The 24,211-nt window shown below is 32.2% G+C and overlaps 3 protein-coding genes across 3 annotated transcripts; 1 reads left to right on the top strand and 2 right to left on the bottom strand.

Moving 5' to 3' along the window:
• Positions 1-3,806: 3,806 nt before the first annotated feature.
• LOC105796415 (pentatricopeptide repeat-containing protein At1g06710, mitochondrial) lies at positions 3,807-8,237 on the bottom strand. Its single transcript, XM_012626126.2, has 3 exons — positions 5,198-8,237; positions 4,421-4,838; positions 3,807-4,306 (listed from the first exon to the last, which is right to left on the bottom strand). Exons 1-2 carry the CDS (start codon positions 8,138-8,140, stop codon positions 4,794-4,796), a joined length of 2,988 nt encoding a protein of 995 aa, XP_012481580.1. The 5' UTR covers positions 8,141-8,237; the 3' UTR covers positions 3,807-4,306; positions 4,421-4,793.
• Positions 8,238-10,126: 1,889 nt separating this feature from the next.
• Positions 10,127-12,536, bottom strand: LOC105795553 (pentatricopeptide repeat-containing protein At1g06710, mitochondrial). The gene is given in 3 exon segments (XM_012625253.2): positions 10,127-10,189; positions 10,356-12,166; positions 12,533-12,536. Coding segments are annotated over 3 exon segments (1,878 nt in total).
• Positions 12,537-19,689: 7,153 nt separating this feature from the next.
• LOC105796410 (uncharacterized) lies at positions 19,690-23,900 on the top strand. Its single transcript, XM_012626123.2, is given in 12 exon segments — positions 19,690-20,135; positions 20,933-21,027; positions 21,575-21,632; positions 21,946-22,140; positions 22,232-22,308; positions 22,422-22,504; positions 22,724-22,775; positions 22,861-22,929; positions 23,052-23,138; positions 23,236-23,297; positions 23,516-23,717; positions 23,719-23,900. Coding segments are annotated over 12 exon segments (1,164 nt in total). The 5' UTR covers positions 19,690-20,017; the 3' UTR covers positions 23,785-23,900.
• Positions 23,901-24,211: the final 311 nt, after the last annotated feature.

The raw sequence follows: 24,211 nt of genomic DNA, 5'->3' as shown, positions 1-24,211 counted from the left end.
GAAAATAATAAAATGTAACAAAAAAAAAACCTCTTCATTAACTCTTACCATGGACCGAGTGATTCGGGTTAGCTTGACCTAACTTGTTTTATTGTTTAAAAATAAAAAAATACATATTAATATTTATATATTTTATAATTAAATTTAAATAAATTTTTGATGGGTCGAGTTCAAGTTTAAAAAAAAAAATTTGAAACCATGCCTAAGCTAAGCTCGTGAACACTTATATTTCCAAAAACCATGAAGTCGTTTAAGATCATGAGATTTTGATGTCCTAGGTTGGACTCCCATTTGGGGGCGAAGCTAAATTTTTTTCGAGGGATCATGATTATATTTATATCTCATATTTTAATGAGAGTTAAAATAAAATTTCTTCGTTGTATTGACTTATATTTTTATGGTTTTTAGAACTAAATCAAAAAATTATTATTTTTAAGAGGCTAGAATATAATTTTACTATGTATTAACATGTAAATTTATAAAATTTAGAGGGTTTAAAACATAACTTTTCAAAATTAGAGGAGAGCAAGCCCCTATATGCTCCCTTCACACTCTGCTCCCATCTTGCATAAATCGTATGTGGATTATTTTCAGATTTACTCTGATGTAACTCTCGTTACATGTAAATTTTTTATATATATTTTGATTATTATAAATATATTCGTTACTCGTACATTATAATTTAATATTGATAATTTATTGTTAAAAATGAAGTGGTATGCAAATGGAGAATCCTTGAGAGGAAATCAATGGTGGTGGCATTGCTTTGTAGACAAGTATGACAGTCAAAAAGGTTGCTTTCAAATAAGCAAGACAATGAATGCTTCAAGTGGTTGTTTTGAGATTCAATATTGATTCCTTTTATTTACAATCATTTTTTAAATTAAAAATAAGTTAATAATAAAATTTAAAAATAGAATATTAAAAATTAAGAAAAATGATTTTTAAAAAGTTAAAGACAAAACAAGCAAAACATAATGAAAAATTTTAATTTTCCAATTTTTAGCTTGTTTTCTTGTTCTTGTTTCTCTTTCTACTAGTTTAAGACGGATCTAACTATTTTAGTTATATGTAATCGATTGAATTCATTGAATCGATTAGATCTATAGTTTTACTTTTTACTAGTTTAAGCTCGATCTAATAATTTTTGTTATATATCATTGATTGGATCTCTAATTTTCAATTCAATTGACTAGTTCAATCCAATACAATTCTAACACATATTAAAAATTATATTATTTTTATATTAAAATTATATATTTTCTATAATTAATGAATAGTAATTTAGATCAAATTTGATTGATTTGAAATTTTAAAAAATTAATGATCATCAAATCCAACCATAATGGTTAAGGATGACAAAATTCGAATCACTTGATGAATTTCGAACCGCTTCACTCTAATTGGAGAAAATATATTCTTTTGAAAAGTGAAAATGAGGCGGGGAAGGGTTGTTTTTTTTAGGGGATAGTGAATATGAAACTGATGTGGTAATTGATTGCCTGATCTACCCCATCCCACTTTATGAAATTATTATTTTACCCTTTATATATATATGCTATTACAATGGTAAAATTGTAACCCATATATTTTATGATTAAACATTTCAAATTATTTATTATATTAACATTAATATAAATTTTAAATTTATTATTATATTTTGAAAATATTTATGTATTTTTATATTTTTTGAATTTTTAGAAGAGAACATTTATAAAATTTAAAGGTTAATTTTTTTAAATTATGACTTAATTGATATAATATGTAAAAGTTGAGAACTAAATTTGTTATTCTACCAAATTTTCAACTCCTACATCAACTTACGAATTATGCTTTTAACGGGAGTGACCAAAATGACCAAACCATGTAACATGGGTACTTAAATTGGGTGCCTAAAATGAATTCTTTTTATAGTTGAGTGACTATCAGTGTAGTTTACTTAAAAAATTAAGAGCGCTAGGTAAGAAAAAACCAAGTGAGGGGAAAAAAATAGAAGAGATGATTATTTTCTATCCTAATGCGTAAAAACTAATTCTTCTAATTTGAAATGTGATTAGAGGAGAGAAAATAGAAAGGAGATGTATGCTAGTTCAAAATTATGCATTGTTCAAATGTTTTGTTTTTTTCTTTTTCATTTTCAACTCTACCAAGTAATGGATGGAAAGAAAATTACTTTTTCTTTCAATTTTTCATCTTTCATACCAAGTACACCTATGAAATAAAATTATATTTTCCATCTTTCTATTTTTATAGCACATTCAAATTTTCATTTGTTCAATTTTCTTTCCGCTCTTCCAAGCAAAACTTAAGGGTATATACTTGGTTGAGTAGAAAATAGAAGAGAAGAAAAGATTGAAAGATTGAAAAAGTGGGAAGAATATCAATTTTGAGTGTACTTGGTAGGAAAGAAAACTAAGAGGAAAGAAAACGAGAAAGATGATAATTTTTCTATCCTAATATATAAAAATAAGCCATTTTAAATTAAAACTATAAGAGGAGAGAAAATGAGAAAGGAGCGTGCGTTACTTTCAAAATTATGCATTTTTCTAGAAATTTCATTTTTAGTCCTCTCATTTTTCAACTCTGCCAAACAATGAAAAGAAAGAAAATTACTTTTTGTTTCAATTTTTCAATCTTTCCAACTAACCACACTTACAAAAAGAAAAATCATATTTCCTACCATTATATTATTCTACTCCTTTAAATTTTTTTTTTCCATTTTATCAAGCAAAGCCTAAAGACCAATTTAGCATTACTTCATAAAAAGCACTTTTTGCGATAAAAAAAAATTACTAAACAAGATGCTTTTGAGCTTGTTAAAAGTTTTATTGGGACAAAAAAAAAAGCTTTGCAAAATCACATTTTTGGCCAAAAGCAAAAGCAGAAAATTTCAACTTTTACTCAAAAGTGCTTTTGAGAAGTAATGCTAAACTGGCCTTAAGTACCTTCTCCACCAAGTTAGGTGACTACCTAATAAATCATTTCATTAAAGAAAAGGTAAGTTACAACACATGGCCTAAAAGGGCCCAAAAAATATAACAAAGAAACTCCCAAGTTCAAGTCCCCAAAACCCTAGATGCTTACACCTTCGTCACCAAGCTAGGGAAGGAGTGGGAGAGAGCATCGAGGGGAAACGAGAGCAAGGCTGTCGCAACCGACCATTGACATGCAAGCCTTCAGCAAAGGTCATGCCACAACAAAGTCCCAAAAAAAGACGTCAAAGCCACCAAGGAGCCAGCCAAATACAAATAGTGAGGGAATCAAAGCCAACTCATCAACTACAACTACCATATGCAGGTTTTGGTGCAATGACTCTAGTGAACCATCAAAGTTCATGCTGGTGAGGATCTATGAAGGCACCAACACCATATCAAAGGAGGATCAGAGGGGCATTGCCAAAAAGGAAAACAAAACAAGACTTGCCAAGAAGGAAGCCCCTCCAAAGATCGAGGGGGCGAGCATCAAAACCATGGGGGAACACATGGGGCAACCAAGATCCAGACTGGCCTCTCCTCGTCAACCATAGTCAAGTGGAGACGAGGGAGGCAAGATCTAGAGATTATTTCGTTGAAAAACAAAAAAAAAGGCGAAAAGGAAAAAACAGAAGCCAGACAACCGCTCACAGGCTAGACCAAAGCTTTGGACTTGGTAGAGAGAGAAGATGGAGAAATGATTAGGTCAGCTGATTACTTCATAGATTAGGCAATTCCCCCAAGGGACGTTTCGATGAGTCAACTTTGAGTTCGAATTAGTGGCCCTCATTATTCAGTTTTAAGGTTTAGGGTTAACCAAAAAAATTAATAAAATAGATCAAACGACAATTTATTTATTGAAAATAGGTCGAAAGTTACAGAAAACTGACAAAGCACATGAATTAGTTCATGGCATGGATTTATTGTTTAATAAACCTTCTGTATAAACCTAGAAAACAAGTCACAGGTAGACATACATGAAGTTATGCAAACAATCAATCCTATTAAAGGGTCATATATAAACATCAGAGAGATAACTTGCAATAAGAGTAAAAAACAAGCTTTTTTACTTTAAAATGACAGTGCGAAATCTAGCTAGAAAACCTACCAGACCTATTTCTTTGTTATCGGTAGTACCACCATACTGTGTAGCCATCATCTTCTTCGAGTTTCGAGTGTGAAAATGGCTGCCATATCAGGAAGTCAGGGGTGGTGGGATTTTTTGTTCCTGTCATCATCCCTTACAGCTGAACTTTGAAGAGATTCGGTCAGCAAGTTGGATGAATATGAGTTGTATCTTCCAGCCGAGTTGTTTTGCGGTGTAGGGATTGGACCTATAATTGCAACCACGGCATACTGAATGAGAAAAGACACTACCAGCTGAAGGATATGAAGAAACCTAAAAGTTGCCGGGACAAAATACACACAACTAATGATTGAGAATTGACCTGAGCTTTGGAGGTACCGCCGTGTATCACATGCAGTAAGTAATGCGCAGAGTGTACAATCCATGTGATGCAAATAGTTACACTGTCAGACCAAACCACCATTATTAAGATTGAAAAATCGGAAAATGATACTCGGTTAAAGCTGGCATGGCTATCTTCCGAATCCAAGTGACTTTAAACAACAGATGGAGGTCTTGGTGAGACTGTTATTTCAGTTTGTTAAGCATTCAATTATTGGTTGTCTTTTGCTTTCTTATGCGTGCAGGAAAAAATCCTCATTCCTCGACCAATTAAATCGACCTCTGAGCCTAACTTTATCCCAATCATTCAGTGATCAATCAAGTAAACTGGAAAACCAAATGTTCAAAAATGCCTAAGCTGCATCAGGAGTCTCTTTTTCTTGAAGCCATTGAATATCCTGCCCAATCGAATAATTTGAGAAAATAAATATACAAGGGGAATAAAAAAAGAAAGAACACAACTACATAACAAAGAGCAAAAGATAACAGGTGATCATCATACTTGTCTAAATTCTCAACTAGGGTCCAATTTTCGAGGGAAGTGACACAGGTATCATGACGGGTTTCTAGTAGAACAAGTGCTTTTGTATAAAGGAAAAAAAGCAGGAAACCAGAGCAATTCCTGCTTAAAAAATTGCTGTAACAAAGTCCAGGGTGATCTCACGAAAACAAGAACTTAGCACTTGAGTGGTTGAAAAGTCCTAGTTGTAGCTACAACTTTCTTAAAGTAAAAGAAAGAGGAGTTATAGAGACAAACCATCTGACAGAAGCTATCTGAAAGCTGAAGTGCTTCTTCCCACTTGTTCACTGTGATGAGGCCCTTAATAAGGTGAATAAATGTACTTAGCTCAGGAACTCCACCCATCCTTGTCATGTCCGCATACAATTCAAAGGCCTTGTTAACCTTACGCGCAAGTGAAAGGCTCTGAATAAGGGCATTATATGTACTACAATATGCTGCAGGAACTTGTGAAAATGACGCTATCTCATGATGAAGCTGTAAAGCCATCTCTAGTCTCCCAGCCTTTATAAAATTATAGATAAGCACTCTATAAACAGGAATGACCGGCAGAGATTCACTTTTTCCAACCTCATCTAAAAGCCCTAGGGACATTATGAACTCTTTGTTGAAACCTTCAATGACCTTACGGTAGCTTGCGATATGCCTAGGCCAGTATGTCTGTTTCATCTCTTCCAAAAGTTCATAAGCCTTATCTAATAGGCCAACGATACAACAGTGGTTTATCATAACACTATACGTGATGAAATTCGGAGCAACACCCTTGGAACCCATTTCTTCTAAAAGTTCAAGGCTTTTGTTGATTTTACCTGCTTTGCCGAAGCCATCTATCATCGCAGTGTAAGTCACCACATTAGGATAGCACCCCTTTTCTTCCATCATCAACATAAGCTTATAGGCCTCATCTGTTTTACCAGCCTTACATAGGCCATCAATCATTTCTGTGTATATAACAACATTAGGAGCGCAAGAATTTTCAAGCATTTTGGATAAGACTTTTAAAGCAAGGTCTAGCCGTTTATCTTTAAACAACCTGTCAATTAATGAACTGTACGTATAAATATTTGGACTATAACCATGCTCAGACATCTTGGAAAACACCTCTTGTGCTTCATCTAGCTTTCCGACCTTGCAAAATCCATCAATAAGAGCATCATACACAACTTGGTTTGGCTTACAACCAACTACTGACATGGCTTCCAATAAATCGTGTGCCTCTTTGACCTTGTGAGCCTTGCATAAACCATCCACTAAAGCTCCATATGTGAAAACATTTGGTGTTTTGGCATCACTGTCAACCACTTTAAAATATAAATCTACATCCGGGATTTCTGCATTAGTGCACATTCTAGCATAAATCTGACAAGCTTTCTCAATCTGCCCAGCTTTGCAATGACCATCAATCAAAGCTGTATATGTAACAACATTTGGAATGCAACCCTTAGACAACATCATCTCGAAGAGTTCATCAGCCTTGGACACCTTCCTTGCTTTAAGATAAGCATGTATTAGAGCAGTGTACGTCACCACATTAGGGGCGCATCCAACCTTTACCATCTCATCGAACCAATTATGTGCTTGTTCAATAAGACCAGCTTTACAAAAACTATCAATTAAAATAGTGTATGTATATACATCAGGTACGACACAATTCTTTTTCATTTCCCCGAACAATAGAAAAGCCTTTTCTACTTTAGAGGCATTACACAAATGAGCAATCACTTTGGAGTATGTACTAGTATCAGGTATAAAGCCTTTACGCATCATTTCATGAATAATGTTACATGCTTTCTCAAATTTCCCAACACCACATAGACACCTGGCAAAATTGCTAACATTGATCTTATTTAGGATAACTCCAGCAGCAAGCATTTCATTATAAGCGTTCTCAGCCAATTCTAGCACATCTGAGCTTGGTAACTCCTCATTCCCGCAAATGCCACCAATCAATATGTTATAAACCACATAGCCTGGTTGGCACCCACATTTGGTCATTTTCTTTAGCAATTTAAACGCATAAGAATAATCTCCAGATTTGCAATAAGCATGAACAAGAGAACTAAATATGCTAGGACTTGGATAACAACCTTCCGTAATCATCATGTTAAGGACTCTCTTACACCTACCAAGTTGTCTCTTATTCAAACAACCACAAAGCAAAACCCTGTACGTCACAACATTAGGAATGCAAGAATTAGCACGCATTCTATTCAAGAAGTCCATAGCTTCTTCAAAAAGCGAAGCTTCACACAAACCGGATATCATTTTTGTGTAAAAAGCAGTATCCGGCTTGCATTCTTCCTTCTCTATCAACGTAAGGGCCTCCCTCCATTGCCCCATCCTACAAAGGGAATACGCATAACACCTTAGTGTATAACCATCCATGTGAAACCCGGCATCCGACATCTCTCTATAAACCAAATAGGCAGTATCTAACCTATCAGCTTGCAAAAACACTTGAACCAATGCACAATAAGTCGCTCTAGATGGCTTGTAACCAAAATCCTTAAGCCTACCTAATTCCTCTAATGCCATATTCCACAACCCATTTTTGCAATACCTTCCAATCAATAAATTGAGCAACTTTTTCAGTACTTCTTTATCATCATTCCTAATTTCCAACAAAAATTTCTCATGAACATGGTCACTGTTACTAGATTCTAATAAATCAAGCAAAGAATTAAACACAGCAGAAGTATGACTATACCCAATTTGCCTCCCAGCCCAAATGAAAAACTTTACACCCAATTCGGGTTTCAGTTTCACCAAGTTCAAAACTTCAACAACCAATTTTTCGTTGATTCTTTCTCTAAATTGCCTAAGAACTATCTGGGTTTTGTCCTCAAACTCCCCGTTATCACTCAAAATGGCATTCGCAATCAAAACAGCATCGTTTGAAAACTTACCAGCATCAACTTTTTTCTGTGAAGGAGGAACTGAATCAGCTCTTAAAAAGGCGAAGTCTTGGGATGAAACGGGCTCGACCCGTGGGTTGTTTTGCATCGGAAACGGGTCATCTGGATCGATTAGACCATTTAGATTGTCAGCGGAAGAAGTGGAAATGAATTGAGTAATTGGGGAGAAGAAGAATTGGTAGGGAAGTTGGGGATTTTGAGGGGAAAAAGGCAGTGATTTTGAGTAAAATAAAAGAGGGTTAAGCAATCTTTTTCTCATTTGCATTTGGGTTTTTTTTTAGTTCTACCAGAAATTAGCAGTGGAGGGCTCTAGTGTAGGGTTTAAGATGAAGCTGCTAGCCATTGGAGTTTAGGAAAATGTTAGTCAAAGGTATTTTTATTTTATTTTTGGTTTATGTTTTCCTGTTATAATAAAGAAATCTATATTAAAAATATGAATTAATTTCTAAAAAATAACATTAAACATTTAATTAAATTGTTCAAAATTTAAAATATTAATCTCTGTAAATCAATAAAATGTTGAATTTTAATATGATAATTGAGAATTTAAATATTTTTAATAAGTTATTAAAGTGTTTTCTGGGCAAAATCTCGCATTTGTCAAGATTGTACCTTAAAACCAGTACTTTACTAACGACCTATTATATTATCTAATTATTTATATGAATTTCAAATTCCCATTTGAATGCTTGCTTAAATTATCAAATAGGAGAAGCATGGTGCTCTAAGCATAAATATTTGAATATTCTTTATCGCATTAGAATTTACATGAAAACCTCTCAACAATATAATATATTTTATCAATCACTTCTCAAAGCACTTGTCAAAAGTCTTTCTATCATATTGAAATTTGCATGAAAACTCTTTGGCAAGATAATATATCTTTCAATCACATCTTAAAGTACGTATTAAGAATCCTATCACATTAGAACTAACATGAAAACCTTTCGATAGAATAATATACCTTCCAATCATATCTCAAAGCACGTGAAGATAACATATCTTCAATCATATCTTAAAGTACGTATTAAAAATTCTTCTATTACATTAAAATTTACACGAAAGCTCCTTAACAAGAAAACATATCTTCCAATCACACTCTAAGCACTTATGACTTAACTAACAACTCTCTCATATAAGATATATCCCACCAAAATGCATATAAATAACCCATCCGTGCCATCCTCATCCTTAAGATACTCAACCCACCGTTACTTAGATGCTCAAAAACTCTCGGTAGCACCGTGTGAACCTCCAACCTTCCTCTATACAACTCTACATGAATGAAAATTAGAATATATATATATATATATATATATATATATATATATATAAAAGATTTTTTCCTTTAAATATAATATAATGATGTCCATTTTCCCTTTTATTTTGGTTTAATAAAATTTTCAAGTACATCCTAAATCTATATGATGAATATAATATCAATACATCATCAATTTTATAATGAAAATTTAACATCTCTTAAAAACAAATACATATGAAAAATAACAAAAATACAATAAAAATACATGGACGGACAAATCTACTGTCAGAACAAATATTACCATTTACCACATTAGATAGGTTTGATTTCATTCTATATTTTAAAAGTTTAGAAAGAAAAACAGACCAAGTACAATAAGCAAAATAATTCTTTCATGGCATGGATTTATTGTTTGATAAACCCTTTTATAAACCTAGAAAACAGGATACATCTTGATACTGCATTGCCATCATCTTCATTATGTTTAGTGTTCTTGCCATCATCCCTCATGGTTCAACTTTGAAGCGCTTCGGTTCAGCAAGTTGGGTGAGTAAGACCTGTTTCTTCTGGCTGAGTTGTTTTGAGGTGTAGGGTTCGGAGCAATAATGCCGACCAAGCCATAATGACATGAAGAAAGCAAAAAGTTAGGCAATATAACCGGACAAAATAAACTAAACAAATGATTGAGAATTGCAACTAAGCTTTAGAGGTACCACCTTGTACCACATGCAGTGAGTAATGATGCAACATGAAGAGTAAACAAATGATTGATACTCGGTTGAGCTGGCATGGCTTGCTTCCAATTCTAAGCGATTTCAAATGATCACCCAGGTCTCTGTGAGACTGCTATCTTGGTTTATTAAGCATTGTTGGCCTTGTCTTCTGCTTTCTTATACATGCAAAACAAATCCTCGACCAATAAAGTCAACCTCTGAGTATAACTTTCCACGCCTGCTCAGTGGTCAATCAGTAAACTGGAAAACCAAATGTTCAACAAAGCCTAAGCCGCATCAGTCGTCTTCTTTTTTTTTGTTCTCAAAGCCATTGAATATCCTGCATAAGTGAAGATTTTTAAACCATAAGGAAACACAAAACAACTGCAGAACTGCAATAACTATACATGTCTAAATTCTCGAGTACGGTACAATTTTCAAGGAAATGTCCTAGTTGCCACTATGACATTTTTAAAATAAAAGAACATGGAGTTATAGAGACAAACCATTTGACAAAAGCTATCTGAAAGTTGAAGTGCCTCTTCCCACTTGTTCACTGTGATGAGCCCCTTAATAAGGTGGATAAAACTGCTTATCTCAGGAACTCCGCCCATCCTTGTCATGTCAGAATACAATTCAAAAGCCTCATTAACCTTGCCAACCAATGAAAGGCTCTCAATAAGAGCATTACACGTACTATAGTATGCTGTAGAAACTCGTGAAAATGATGCTAGCTCCTGATGAAGCTGTAAAGCCGCCTCTAGTCTCCCAGCCTTTATAAAACTATTACTAAGCATTCTATAAAGAGGAATAACTGGCAGAGATTCACTTTTGCGAACCTCATCTAAGAGCGCAAGAGACATTATGAAGTCTTTGTTGAAACCTTCTACGATCTTACGGTAGCCTGAGATATGCCTCTGCCAGTGTGTCTGTGTCATCTCTTCCAAAAGTTCATGAACCTTATCCAACTGGCCAACATTACAACAGTGGTTTATCAAAACCTTGTATGTAACAAAATCTGGAGCACAACCCTTGGAATCCATTTGTTCTAAAAGCTTGAGGCCTTTATCTATTTTACCTGCTTTGCCGAAGCCATCTATCATTGCAGTGTAAGTCACCACATTAGGATAGCAGCCCTTTTCTTCCATCATCAACATAAGCTTATAGGCCTCATCTGTTTTACCAGACTTACATAGGCCATCAATCATTTCAGTGTAAATAATAACATCAGGAGTGCAAGAATTTTCGAGCATTTTGGATAGGACTTTTAAAGCAAGATCCATTCGTTTATCTTTAAACAACCTGTTCATTAATGAACCGTCTATAAAAGTATTTGGATCATAACCATGCTCCAACATCTCGGAAAACACCTCTTGTGCTTCGTCTAGCTTCCCAACCTTGCAAAATCCATCAATAAGAGCACCGAACACAACACGGTTAGGCTTACAACCAGATGCTGACATGGCTTCCAATAATTCATGGGCCTCTTTGACTTTGTAAGCCTTGCATAAACCATCCACTAAAGCTCCATATGTATAAACATTTGGCGTTTTGGCCTCATTGTCAACCTCTTTAAAATATAAACCTACATCCAGGATTTCTGCATTAGTTTGCATTCTAGCAAAAATCTGACAAGCTTTCTCAATCTGCCCAGCTTTACAATGACCATCAATCAAAGCTGTATATGTAACAACATTTGGAATGCAACCTTTAGACAACATCATCTCGAAGAGTTCATCAGCCTTGGACACCTTCCTTGCTTTAAGATAAGCATGTATTAGATCAGTGTACGTCACCACATTAGGGGCACAACCACCCTTTACCATCTCATCAAACCAGTTACGAGCCTGCTCTATAAGACCAACCTTACAAAAGCTATCAATTAAAATCGTGTATGTACGCACATCAGGTACGACACCATTCTTTTTCATTTCTTCAAACAAAAGAAAAGCGTTTTCTACTTTAGAGGCATTACACAGATGAGCAATCACTTTGGAGTATGTACTAGTATCAGGTATAAAGCCTTTACGCATCATTTCATGGATAATTTTACATGCTTTCTCAAAATTTCCGACACTACATAGACACCTGGCAAAATTGCTGACATCAATCTTATTTAGTACAACTCCATCAGCAAGCATTTTGCTATAAGCGTTCTCAGCTAATTCTAGCACATCCGAACTAGGTAACTCCTCATTGCCACAAATGCTACTAATCAATTTGTTGTAAGCCACATGGCCTGGTTGCCATCCACATTTTACCATTTTCTTTAGCAATTTATACGCAAAAGAATAATCTCTTGATCTGCAATAATCTCCTGATCGAGTGAAAACTTACGAGCATTAACTTTTTGTTTTGATGAAGTCCCAGAATCAGAACTTAGAAAAGCAAAATCTTGGGCTGAAACGGGTTCGACCCGTGGGTTGTTTTGTAATGGGAATGGGTCATCTGGATCGATTAAACCATCGAGATTGGCAGGGCAAGAGGTGGAAATGAATTGGAACATTATGCGATTAAGTTGGGGATTTCGAGGAGGAAAATGCAGTGATTTTGAGTAAGATAAAAGAGAGTTAAACAATATTTTCCTCATTTGCTTTGATTTTTGCTGGGTTTGTTTGGTTCTATGAGTTTGGCAGTCTAGGTTGAGGAAGATGTGAGCCCAAATTTCTGTTAATTTTTCAACCCATAGTCGTTTTTTTGGATTAATATATCATTTGGTACTTATATTTGATTTTAAAAAGTTCAATTTAATATTTGAGTTTTTTCTCAATTTGGTATATGAATTTGGCTTCAATATTTAATTTAATACCGAGATCAAATGATTTCATGTGGCCAAATTACATTTGTTCATTGGTAGGGGTACCCACCCAAGCACAAATATATATATTTGTTAAATTGTTAATTATGGTAATCCATGTGTACTTTATGCTATATTTTTAAATTTATATATATTAAATATTTTTATAATTTTATAATTTTTAAATTATTTATTAACGTGACATATAAGACAAATTGTAATATATCAAGATGAAGTATATATAGTCCGCCATACAAATTAACACGCCAACAAAGTTAAAAATAATATTTTAGTTAGCATTTTCATTAAAAACAATTATCTGACTCTTTTAAAAAGTAAATGACCAATTTTAGATAAAAATGATAATGACTAATTTAACACAAAAATATAAACATTGAAGACTAAATTTATCATTATACTTTTTTTAGTATTTTTGTTTTAGCTCATTATGTCGAAATTATGAGATTTAAATTTCTCACGAATTTCATTCCAATTGAAAATCGATGAAGTACCTTGATGGTGTTGAGGTACATTTTTTAATCACTTCAATTTGTTTTTAATTCACTTAATTTTTATTAAAATTAACAATTATTCGATATATTATACCAAACATCGAATAAAGGATAACTATTGACTAAATCTTAATTCGGTTGGCATCGATATTATTGTTAGTGAAAGATGACATAAATTTGAATACGCTGAAACACATTTATCCTCCTATTTAAGAATTTGTGGAGAAATTATGGATAATTCTAAACACCGTATAAGAAAACAACAAAAAAAATTATTTTTTTAAAAATCACATTTAAATTACATTAGCATTAGCAAAAACTTAAAAAATGATAAGTGTTGACTAAATCTTAATTTTACTGGCCTCGACATTGTTACCAGTGTAAGAGGAGGTGGATTTAAATACACTAAAAACGTGTTTATTCTCCTATTTAAGAATTGTGGAAAAAATTATGGATAATTCTAAACACGGTATAAGAAAATGACAAATAAAATTAAATTTATTTATTAAATCACGTTTAAATTAAGCAAAAACTTGAAAAAGAAAATTAAAAAAGGAATTATACCATGAGCGGCATAAATTGGAAGGAAGGTATTGCCAAAGTGTTCACTTTTGTTGATCCCTCATTTCTATGTATCACTTTCATGCTTTTGTTGTTCATGACAGCAAATATAAAGTATGAGCATCTTTTTGTTGCGTATGTACCAAAGTGTTTAACTCATCTAAACACCACCAACTTTCATTCATTTCCATGAATGTGAGAAATCTGATTCTGCAAACCATAACTCATTTTCCTATTTCTTAACGTTAGATAATTTGCTGAATTTTGTTGGTCTTCTATGCAATAAACTTACAAAAAATTCTTACTTGTATTATCGAGATATTCTAACTTGTCCCATTAAAACTTAAATCGTGGAGCTCATATATTTGATTAGCTGCAAACTAGCTATATTATTCATAGTTTTTTTTAAATTATTTAATGATATTTTAGCAAATTTTTTTTATATATTGACACATACTTTGAATATCAAACCTCGAATCTCAAATCCCAAATTCGAATGTTGAACCCAAATCCTGAACATTAAATCTGAACCCTAAACATTGAACCTTGAGTTCATGGTTTACGTTTGGGTTTGAGGTTCGAGGTTCGAGGTTCAGGGTTCGGGGTTAGATGTTGAAGGTAAAAAAAATACCTAAAATTATGTATTAATGACATGAAAAAAATTGTTGAAATGCCATTAGCTAGGCCCCAAGGTCTGCCCGAAGAGTGGGAGGGTTTAGATAAAATAATATGCTCGAAAAATGGGCTTGGGCAAAAAAATAAGGCTCGTTTAGAAAATGAGACAAGCCTCAAGTAAGGCTTTTTTGGCCTGAGCCCGGCTCGAATATGCAAAAAAAATTGTAATTTTTTTACTGTTTTGTTGTTATTTTCTTATTGTTTTTTTTTCACTATTTTGCTATCATTTCACTATTATGTTGCTACTATTTTGTTGTTATTGTGTAACTCTTATTTTATTGTTAATTTTGTTACTATTTTAGAGGTATTTACTTGTTAACTTGCACCTATCTTAGTGTTATTGAAGTATACATATTTTTTTTAAAATTTATTTTCATTATGTTGGGAAACATTGATTTTAATACTTTTAGTATTTTTGATGTATCATATTTAAAAAAAAAATTTAATACAGGCGGGCCGGACTTAAGTAAAATTTTAGGCTATTTTTCAAGCTGGGTCCAAGCCTAGCAAACAGGTCTAAAATTTTGGTTGGGCCCGACCCGTGAACACCTCTAAATACTATTAAATAATTGAAAATAGACTATAAATGATGCGGTGGAACGAGCCCATAAAATAATTTTTCCTTTTTTAATATGAGATTGAAGTTAGAGAACCTTGTAATTAGATACGTATTAATTTATCATACATTGTAATTATAATTTCCTCAAAATGACAATAAATGGAGATGAGGATGAAGATTGAGGCCTCTTTTGGTTTGGCTTTTAATGCCAGTGAGGTGCAGTTGGGGTAAATATCTGCTACTAACCTCATTGCTAAATTTGTTTGGTTCAAAGATGCCGATTCGATGAAGAGGCATTTCCACCATCTTGATATCTTTGAAAATCATTTGGAGGTTTCAAAGAAGAATTGAAATTCATCGAAATTGTTGGTATTTTTAACAAACAAAAATACACTTACTTTTATTTATTATTTTACCATTTTATCCTTGAAAGTTAAACTAATTTCTTTCCCAATCTTGAAAGTTAAAAATCATTCATTTAGATACTTCAAAATTTGATCCAAGTATAATGTTACTATTAGTGAAAATAATATTTATCATTGTTATAAAAGAATATTTAACTATAAAAATTAAAATAATTATCATTTTATCTATTAAATAATTTAAATTGATTATATAATTTATTAAAATATTTATAATAAAATATTGGAAGATACATTTTAATATTTTATTAAATTAATTTATAAATTCACGTATTTTAATAATTTATAAAAGTTAAATAATTTAAAAACTTCTATTATATATCAATTCTAATATGATGTCCTTAATAGTCATTTTTTATTCTCACCTCACCGCTACAGCTGCGTTTGAATCCAAACACACACTCGACCATTGTTTTTAATCTCACTGCTACAGTAACTAATCTCACCGCCACCGCTGTTTTTAACCTCACCGGAGCTAAACACACCGCCCATCCAAACTTTACCTCATGTTTTGCGTTTACATTAAGAGATGTCGATTGTATTCATAATCATTTCTTGCCGCTCCATCTTATTTATTTTACTAATCAAATTTTAATTTTATATTATGAAATAAGTATATTATAATAAATTTACATATATTTGATTTTATTGCGTTCGAGTCGCGTTTTTCACGTTACTGTTAGGGCTTTGCCCTCCTCTTATAATTCACTAAAAAAAAGAATTTGAAAAGAAAAAGAAGAAATAAGCAATTCACCATCCATAATGAATAATACAAAATCTATGAAGCAACTCGGATTTTGCCATTCCTATTTTGTTTGTGTGAGTTTGTTTTGACCATATTCAACTTTTTTTTTTTACAGATTTCAATATTATAAATTTGGATATTTTAATTATTATTTGCAATAGATTCAGAACAGATACAGATATTAACCTTTAGATATTCATTATTTAAATTTGTTTTATATTTGTAAATAACAAATGTAGATTTAGGTAACCGTTATCATAATCTACTTTACTTCTGTGGATAACATATACGATTTTAAACACTAATTTTTATACTTCCTAAAAATGAATATTTATGGGATTCGAATATTTAACGAATATTTAATTAATTTGAATAGTAATACTCGAATTTAAAATAAATAATAAATAAATTTAAAATTCTATAAAAACTACAAATATACAATCCACTAACACCAACTAAACATGAGGTGTAAAGGAAATTTAATGAAAGCTTCAAAATAGGAAAATTCCACTAACAAGTGAGAAAGTCATTTCATTTGGACATCTTTTGCCTTTCCAGAGAGTCAAAATAAGCATCAGAAATCTATGGAAATTATTTATTAATTAAGTAAAAAAGAAAAGAAAAGAACAAAAAAAGGTCCTCAGAAAGTTCAAAAGGGAACCCACATTCCATGGCCAGCATAAGCCTTTACCATTTGAAGGAGGGAAAGTAGAATTGACTCTTGTTTATTATATAAATTTTGGTCAATTTTCGATATTAGGACATCTGTTATGCTCAAATTCAAAATTTAGTTCTTGTATCGTAATTTGTCATAATTTGAATCTCTTATTTTTGTAACGTTATTAGTTAATTTAAATAGTTAACAATTAAAATGTTGATTCTTAAAAACAATCTTTCCGTTACAAAATAATCCATGTTAGCATGACGGGTTATAACTTCGGGATGTTTTTAAGCGAAAATTTATTTTAATGTTTTAATTGAAATAATTAATATTATTAACTATTTGAATTAGTGATAATATTATAAAGGGATAGAGCAACATTTAGTCCCTAACTTGATAACTTTTATCCGTATGATATCTGAATTTTTTTTGTTTACATTAATCTCAAACTTGATAATTTTTGTTTCAATTTTGATTCTTGAACTTTTATTCAATTAAAGTGTGATCATGTGACACTATGAGACTATGTCACGCTATCACCTAAAAATTTTAAAAATTATATAAAATTTAAAAATACAAAGAATAATTATAAAATTATAAAATCTTTAAATTTTTTTTAAAATAATTGATTATGTGGCACAGTTCAGAGTGTCATATCATCATACCTTAATGCAATAAAAGCACATGGATCAGATTAGGAAAAAAAAAGTGTCGAATTTCGAGACTAATGTGGACCCAAAAAATTTAGGGATCAAATGAGAAATTTTACCAAAATTTGCAATTAAACATTATTTTATCCCTATTATAAAAATAGAAACATCAAATTATGTCAAATTGAACTATGAGAATAATAGAAAATCAAAACCATATTAAATAGTTGATTGAATTTTTAACTTAGTTGATATTGATATTGTTACCGTTTAAGAGGATATAAATTCGAGTGCACTTGAACATGATTTTATCATTTATTTAAAGATCAGGAAAAGTTTTTTAAATTTTATTATTATTCATGTAATTAAGCTATAACTATATTCTTATTAATCAAGATTTATCTTGAGTTGCCGATTGAGTTTTAATTCGGTTGACATTAATATTGTTGTCAGCATAAAAAGACGAGGATTTGAGCGTGCTAAAGCGTGTTTTTCGAGTTATGGGTTTTTACAATTAAATTAGATTCTAATCGAGATTTGATATAACTTAAATAATTCTGACTTTCTTTGGAAAAAATATATAAAAAAAGAAAAAGAATGTGATGTGAAGCTGAACAATACAATCAACAACCAACTCAGCCGAAAAAAGAGACATTCTGTCGCTTTATTTGTGGAACTTTTAGTAAGTTTTACTTTTTATTCCCTATTTTAATATGCCCACTTTAAATGGAGGGAAAAAGAATAATTAGTTCCAATAATAATAATAATAATAATAATAATAATAATAATAATAATTTAGGGCAAATTCTATGGAAAGCAAATATGCACATTTTTAAATAAGTTTTATACTTGTCTAAGGGTCGGGTAGTCTATCCAACTTGATAGTCTTGGCTCAACTTGGACAAGAATTTTGTATCTTCGAGTCAGTTTAACTTGGCTCAAATTTAATTTAAATAATAAAATTTTTTAAAATTTAAATTTAATTATAAAATATATGAAAAATCAACTAAAATAGAATTTAAATATTTTATTATTTTTTTGAATAGAAAAATGAGTTTTTTGGATAGGTTGAATTGGCACGAAAATGGGCCTTGGCTTCACCAATTGACAAATCTAATGGTTGTGCATCATGCGTGATCTGTCTCTTTAGGCCTTTGACCAATGCTTTTCACTCAATTGAACCTATTGTTTCAAGCATGTGAGTTTTCCACAAAGTCAAGAGACAAAACTTTGATTAGAGACAATACTGACCCATCGAGGGGTCCATCAACTCCAGGTGGATGACATTTCGAAAACTTCACCTGGAAGAGTCAACCTTAAGGGTGGCACTAAGGGGATTGGTAAGGGCCTTGGTCCCCTTGGTTTAGTATAATTACCTCTTTAGGCCTTTGAATTATCACTTAATTAGTGTTAAAATTATATATCAATTAAAATTTAAGTTTAAATCTATATATAACATCTATTGGTAGCAACAATATCTCAAAAAGAAATATTTTTCCTATAATATCTACTATTTTGATACAATGTCTAAAACTATTCATAGCTTCTCTCAAACCCTTAAATAAGAGGATAATACACTTTAATGCTTTCAAACCCACGTCCTCCTGCACCGGCAACAATGCCAATGCCAATAGAGGTAAGACTCAATTGACTCAAAAAGAAATATTTGAACGACAATGAAATAAATATGTAAGATCATTTTAATTAATTTTTTATAAGTTGTTTATTTTATGCAAAGTAAGTAGTTTATTATTATTATTATTATTATTATTATTATTATTATTATTATTATATATAAAGTTGTAAACAAATAAGAGATTTTTAAAAAGTAACAGAAGTTTAATATATAATATTTTAATAATTATTTTTAATCATTATTATTAATTTTTTATAAATTTGATTAAATATTTTTTAATTTAATTTAATAATATAATTTTAAATTTTTATATTAGTTTCAGCTTTTTATTTATAAAATATTATTAATTTTAAAAATACTGAAATTAAATATATTAAACACATCATCCAACGCAAGTGCTATTAAAACTAATATTATTAAATTGTATTTCATGATTATTAAAATGGGTATAAAAATACTATATAATAATAAAATTTTGGACCCACATACTAAATTTATTTTATTAATAGAAAAACAAAAGAAAATGGCCAAATTCAATGGGTCAAAATTTTCAACTTATTTTTTTAATTTTAACGGCGGGAGGAGATAGTTTTCTTGAAGAATTTGGGAACACAATAGAGCCATTTATTTACTGCTAATTTTTTTTTTCTATATTTTTCACATTAAATATGGGAAAAATAGTTTCTGCGTTTCACTTTCAAAGCCTATCACTTTGAGTCATTTCACTACCTAAATTGACAAAAACCATTGGTGGGTATCTGTTAATTTGGACTCTTTGGGTGCTTTTTGGAAGCTTTTAATGGAGTTTCTGCAACTGGGTTTTTTAGTATTTTAGTGTTTCTTCACTGGGTTTTTAGCAGCAACCTTTTCTTTTTCCAATATTTTGGCGATCACTTTGTTTTTTTTTCTTTTTTTGTTTGGTATTGAGGATTGTTAGAGAGGAAAAAAAAATGGTGAATTTTAAGCAGTTTTGGACGAAGAAGACGTTGGTTGGACTTGGATTGGGTCAATTTTTGTCTCTTCTTATTACTTCTACTGGCTTCTCTTCCTCTGAACTAGCTAAAAGAGGTTTATTTTTTAATTTTGGCTTTTTAATTTTGGCTTTTTCTTTATGTTTTGTCAATGGTGGTGATATGGAAATCTACACTTCAATGAAAATTTGGTAAATATTGAAAAATAAGTATAATTCAATTAGTTTCATTTTATTTCTAGCTTTAATTCTTTACTTAATTTGATTGATTTCTGAGTTTAGAACTTGTAGATGTGTTTCTTGTGCTAGTAGATTGCAAAGAATGGAGCAAATTTTTCTCTGATATATATAAGCCTTGTAGATTATTTTTTAAATTGTTGCTTCTGGTTCAAGATATTAGGTCAACTATGACTGAATATGTGGTATGATCAACTATATTTCTTGTTCTGCTGCAGTATTGGTTCTGATTTTTGTCCTTGTTTAGATTATGTGCTTTGACAGCCTATATAATGGGACTTGGGTGCGAGTGTCGGATAAAAGTATGTCTAAGATGGATTTATTCTATGCTTTTTAAGTTTCCTATGTGTTTGGAGCAAGTCATATATCTCAATAGGCATAGGAAACAAGTGTCATACATAGATACTTGGACAAAAATGACCGGTTCTTTCTTGGCAAGGAAGGAGTGGTCTTTTGTCTATTTGCACTTGGGCCACTGCTTGTTCTATGTTGTAGTAGATTATCAAAGCTCAAACTAAAATCACAAAATGAAGTGAATATGCACATGGCTTTTGAATTATGTAGCATTATTTGGTTATTTATCTGAAGATAATTTTCTATTAATTAAGTGATCTCTCACCATAGTTCATTTATTCCCCTGTTTTATTGTGTATGTCAGGAATCAATGCGCCGACGTCCCAGTCTTTTCTAAATTATGTACTGTTGTCTGTTGTGTATGGAAGTGTCATGCTTTATAGAAGGCAAGCGCTTAAGGTATTTCTTTGCTATCTCTTCTTCTCATATCCATTTTGTGTGGTTTTGATATTCATTTGATTGCTCGCCTCATTGTAGGGTTAACTGTTTTAGTACTAGGGATTATATGTGATGAATGTCCGAGGCAGTTGTGCACCAAAGCAATGCTTTGTAGACATAAATAGCATGCAATATGAAACTCCTGTAAATCAGTACATGTAAACGAAATGCTACTCAGAAATGCAAAGAGGGCAGCTAATAAGGTAGAAGTTAAAGGGTTTCGAGATATCTGATGGATCGAGCTGTATACCTCGGCAAGTGGCTGCTAGATGAATAATCTGGTTTCAGTTACTTATGTCCTATATAGATGAATATAACTGTTATAGCTTATAATTTCATTATTTTGCTGCCCTTCTCTGTTTCTTGGAGCAGAAAAAGAAAAAAAAAAAGGTTCGAATGGGCTTGAGGAAGGTCTTGTTTTTGTTTGATGCTCCATATCATGGATCTCTTTTCCCTCTCCTTCAAATTTGATGCCTTAATTTGGTTGCTTTGTTTTGAACTTTTGCAGGCAAAATGGTATTATTATGTAATTCTCGGATTGGTAGATGTAGAAGCCAATTATCTTGGTAAGTGCATCATGTTCTTCCTATGAACTCGGCTAATTTGATGTAATTCCCTCCCCATATTATATATATATTAAATTAAGCTGGAGTTAACTTTGGATTTGAAATAGCTTTCCTTCGTTTATTATATCAGTAAAGAAGCGTATAGGGCATCTGCCTCTTTGGAATGGTGTCTATTACCCAATAGCCTTTTGTGTTGCCTTTTTCTTCAAGGAAAATTTTCTGTTTAGGTGTTTTCGTGCACATTTCAGAAAAATAGTTGTCTTAAAATGAGTTGATCTTTACTCTAGTTAATTGGCTGTCACTTCATGTGCAGTGGTGAAGGCGTATCAGTACACGTCTATAACGAGTGTCATGCTGCTAGATTGCTGGTCTATCCCGTCTGTCATGCTTCTTACCTATATATTCTTGAAAACAAAGTATCGATACAGAAAGATAGCTGGTGTGATTGTATGTGTTGCCGGTCTTGTCATGGTTGTGTTTTCAGATGTTCATGCAGGGGATCGATCAGGTAAAGCTTTGGCATTCTATTTTATTTTAAGGCATTAAAATGGGATACATGGTGCCTATTATGATACGACAACTGCTATTGTGGGTTTTAGGAGGCAGCAACCCTCGTAAAGGAGATTTACTTGTAATTGCTGGCGCAACACTCTATGCCATTAGCAATGTCAGCGAGGTAATTTAGCTGGGTTTGCAAATTAAACCTTAAATATTTGTTCACATGATTGTTATCGTAAATGCAACACCTGATGAACACCACCAACCTCATCTGATGATTTTCTTTTGCAGGAATTTCTAGTTAAGAATGCCGATAGAGTTGAACTCATGTCGTTTTTGGGTCTCTTCGGCGCCATTATCAGTGCAATCCAAATGTATCCTTGGTTTCCAATTTTGATCGCATTTAATTCAATGACTCCTGACCGTTTATGGTTTTATGAAGTTGTCTATTTACTGTTTTCAAATTGATTATTTCTCAATAAAATGCATACTCATCTGCAGAATGATAAACTGTGCAATCCCAAAGATAGCGGTTACATGTTTTGTTGCTTTAATTTTTATTTTCAATCTGTTACCCTTAATGGTGTCAATAGAAGCATAGTTGAACGCAATGAACTCAAATCTATTCATTGGACAGCCGGTGCTGTAAGTTTCTTCAGAGCTATGGTATTGATATAAGCTTGAGAGTTTATTTTATTAATGTATGTTAACCATTCTTTTTGCTTTTCAGGCATTTCCATTTTTTGGATTTTCATTGGCTATGTTTCTATTCTACTCGTTTGTCCCAGTCTTACTTAAGGTACGAACTTGCATTAAAATCCTATGAACATCTTTAAATTTTGATTTTGGAGCTTTGAAAGTTGGATTGCATTAAAATCCTATGAACATCTTTAATCTAATTTTGGTTTCTTTCCTTTGCAGATGAGTGGTTCCACAATGCTCAACCTCTCGTTGCTTACCTCGGACATGTGGGCTGTTGTAATCCGAATTTTTGCTTATCATGAAAAGGTTGGAATTTTCAACCATATTTTTATTTTTAAAAATGAGATCGAGTTCAAATCTAAGTTTGATGATCGGTTTTCTGATACAAGTTAATCCTGTACAGGTTGATTGGATGTACTTTTTGGCCTTTGTTGCAGTAGCTGTTGGACTTATCATTTATTCCGGGTAAGCAATTTGCAGTCCCAACTCTTTCTTTTCCAACTTTTTGCCAATGCTAGTTTAGCTCCTTAAAGCTTTCGGAGGGGAATTCGGATATGTTTTTGCTTACATACATCTAAATCATCGATCTCTCCATGTCTGTTTCTTTGTATGTGTCTAAAAATTCATCTATGAATCATGACAAAATTGATGCATATTTATATTTTCGATCACTCTTGCACTAGAGGTGACAAGGATGACGATCAAAGCCGAGCTGATGTTGCCGATCAAGGTACTGAAAGAAGCAAGCATTTTGATGAGGAAGCTGGTTTTGACCACCTCAATCAAGGAAATACCGTTGGAAGCTCGAAAATGGGGGATACTAGCAGGCATGATTGTATGACTAGCTCCGGTGGAAGGGAAACTATCGAGAACATGAGCATTGGAAAAGATATGCAAGGCAAGAAATCATGATGTATTTATTACTTTAGATAAAAGAAACTATCTACTATAGGACTTGTAAAAAGGATTATGAAGATGATAAAGAAACATCAATTTTGGTTGATTATGTGGCTAAATGGCATTGAAAATAAAGAAAATTATAAATGTGGTGTTGCAATTGTCATTTAATTCCAGTGCTTTCAGTGCAGCTCTTCTCATCCCTCTTTCACTTTGAACCTATGTTACTCGGACATTGATGAATTATTATTGAAGGCTCACATTCTGCAACCCCAGACCTTCCCTTCGCTTCGGTTCGTTTTAAGATTCAAAACAGTTGTTTAACAAGTTCAGCAATTGCTGCATATTTGAAAGCTAACTTGCTTCTAGCGCAGCAATAGGCAAATTTGGTTAACAATGGTAAGAAATGTGAGTTAGACATATGATGTAAGTTCCTCTATACATCTTCTAAATATATAGAGGAGGTTTTGGGGAGTAAGGCC

Source organism: Gossypium raimondii, chromosome 3 (genome assembly GCF_025698545.1).
Source record: "Gossypium raimondii isolate GPD5lz chromosome 3, ASM2569854v1, whole genome shotgun sequence".
Classification (NCBI taxonomy): Eukaryota; Viridiplantae; Streptophyta; class Magnoliopsida; order Malvales; family Malvaceae; genus Gossypium; species Gossypium raimondii.
Note: the sequence above shows the minus strand (reverse complement) of the source record. Positions and strands in the feature narration are given on the sequence as shown.

Coding starts and splice junctions, on each gene's coding strand:
- LOC105796415 (XM_012626126.2), bottom strand. CDS start 8,140: ATGCAAATGAGAAAAAGATTGCTTAACCCTCTTTTATTTTACTCAAAA. Junction 4,839..5,197: donor CAGATAGCTTCTGTCAGATG/GTTTGTCTCTAT, acceptor TCGATTGGGCAG/GATATTCAATGGCTTCAAGA.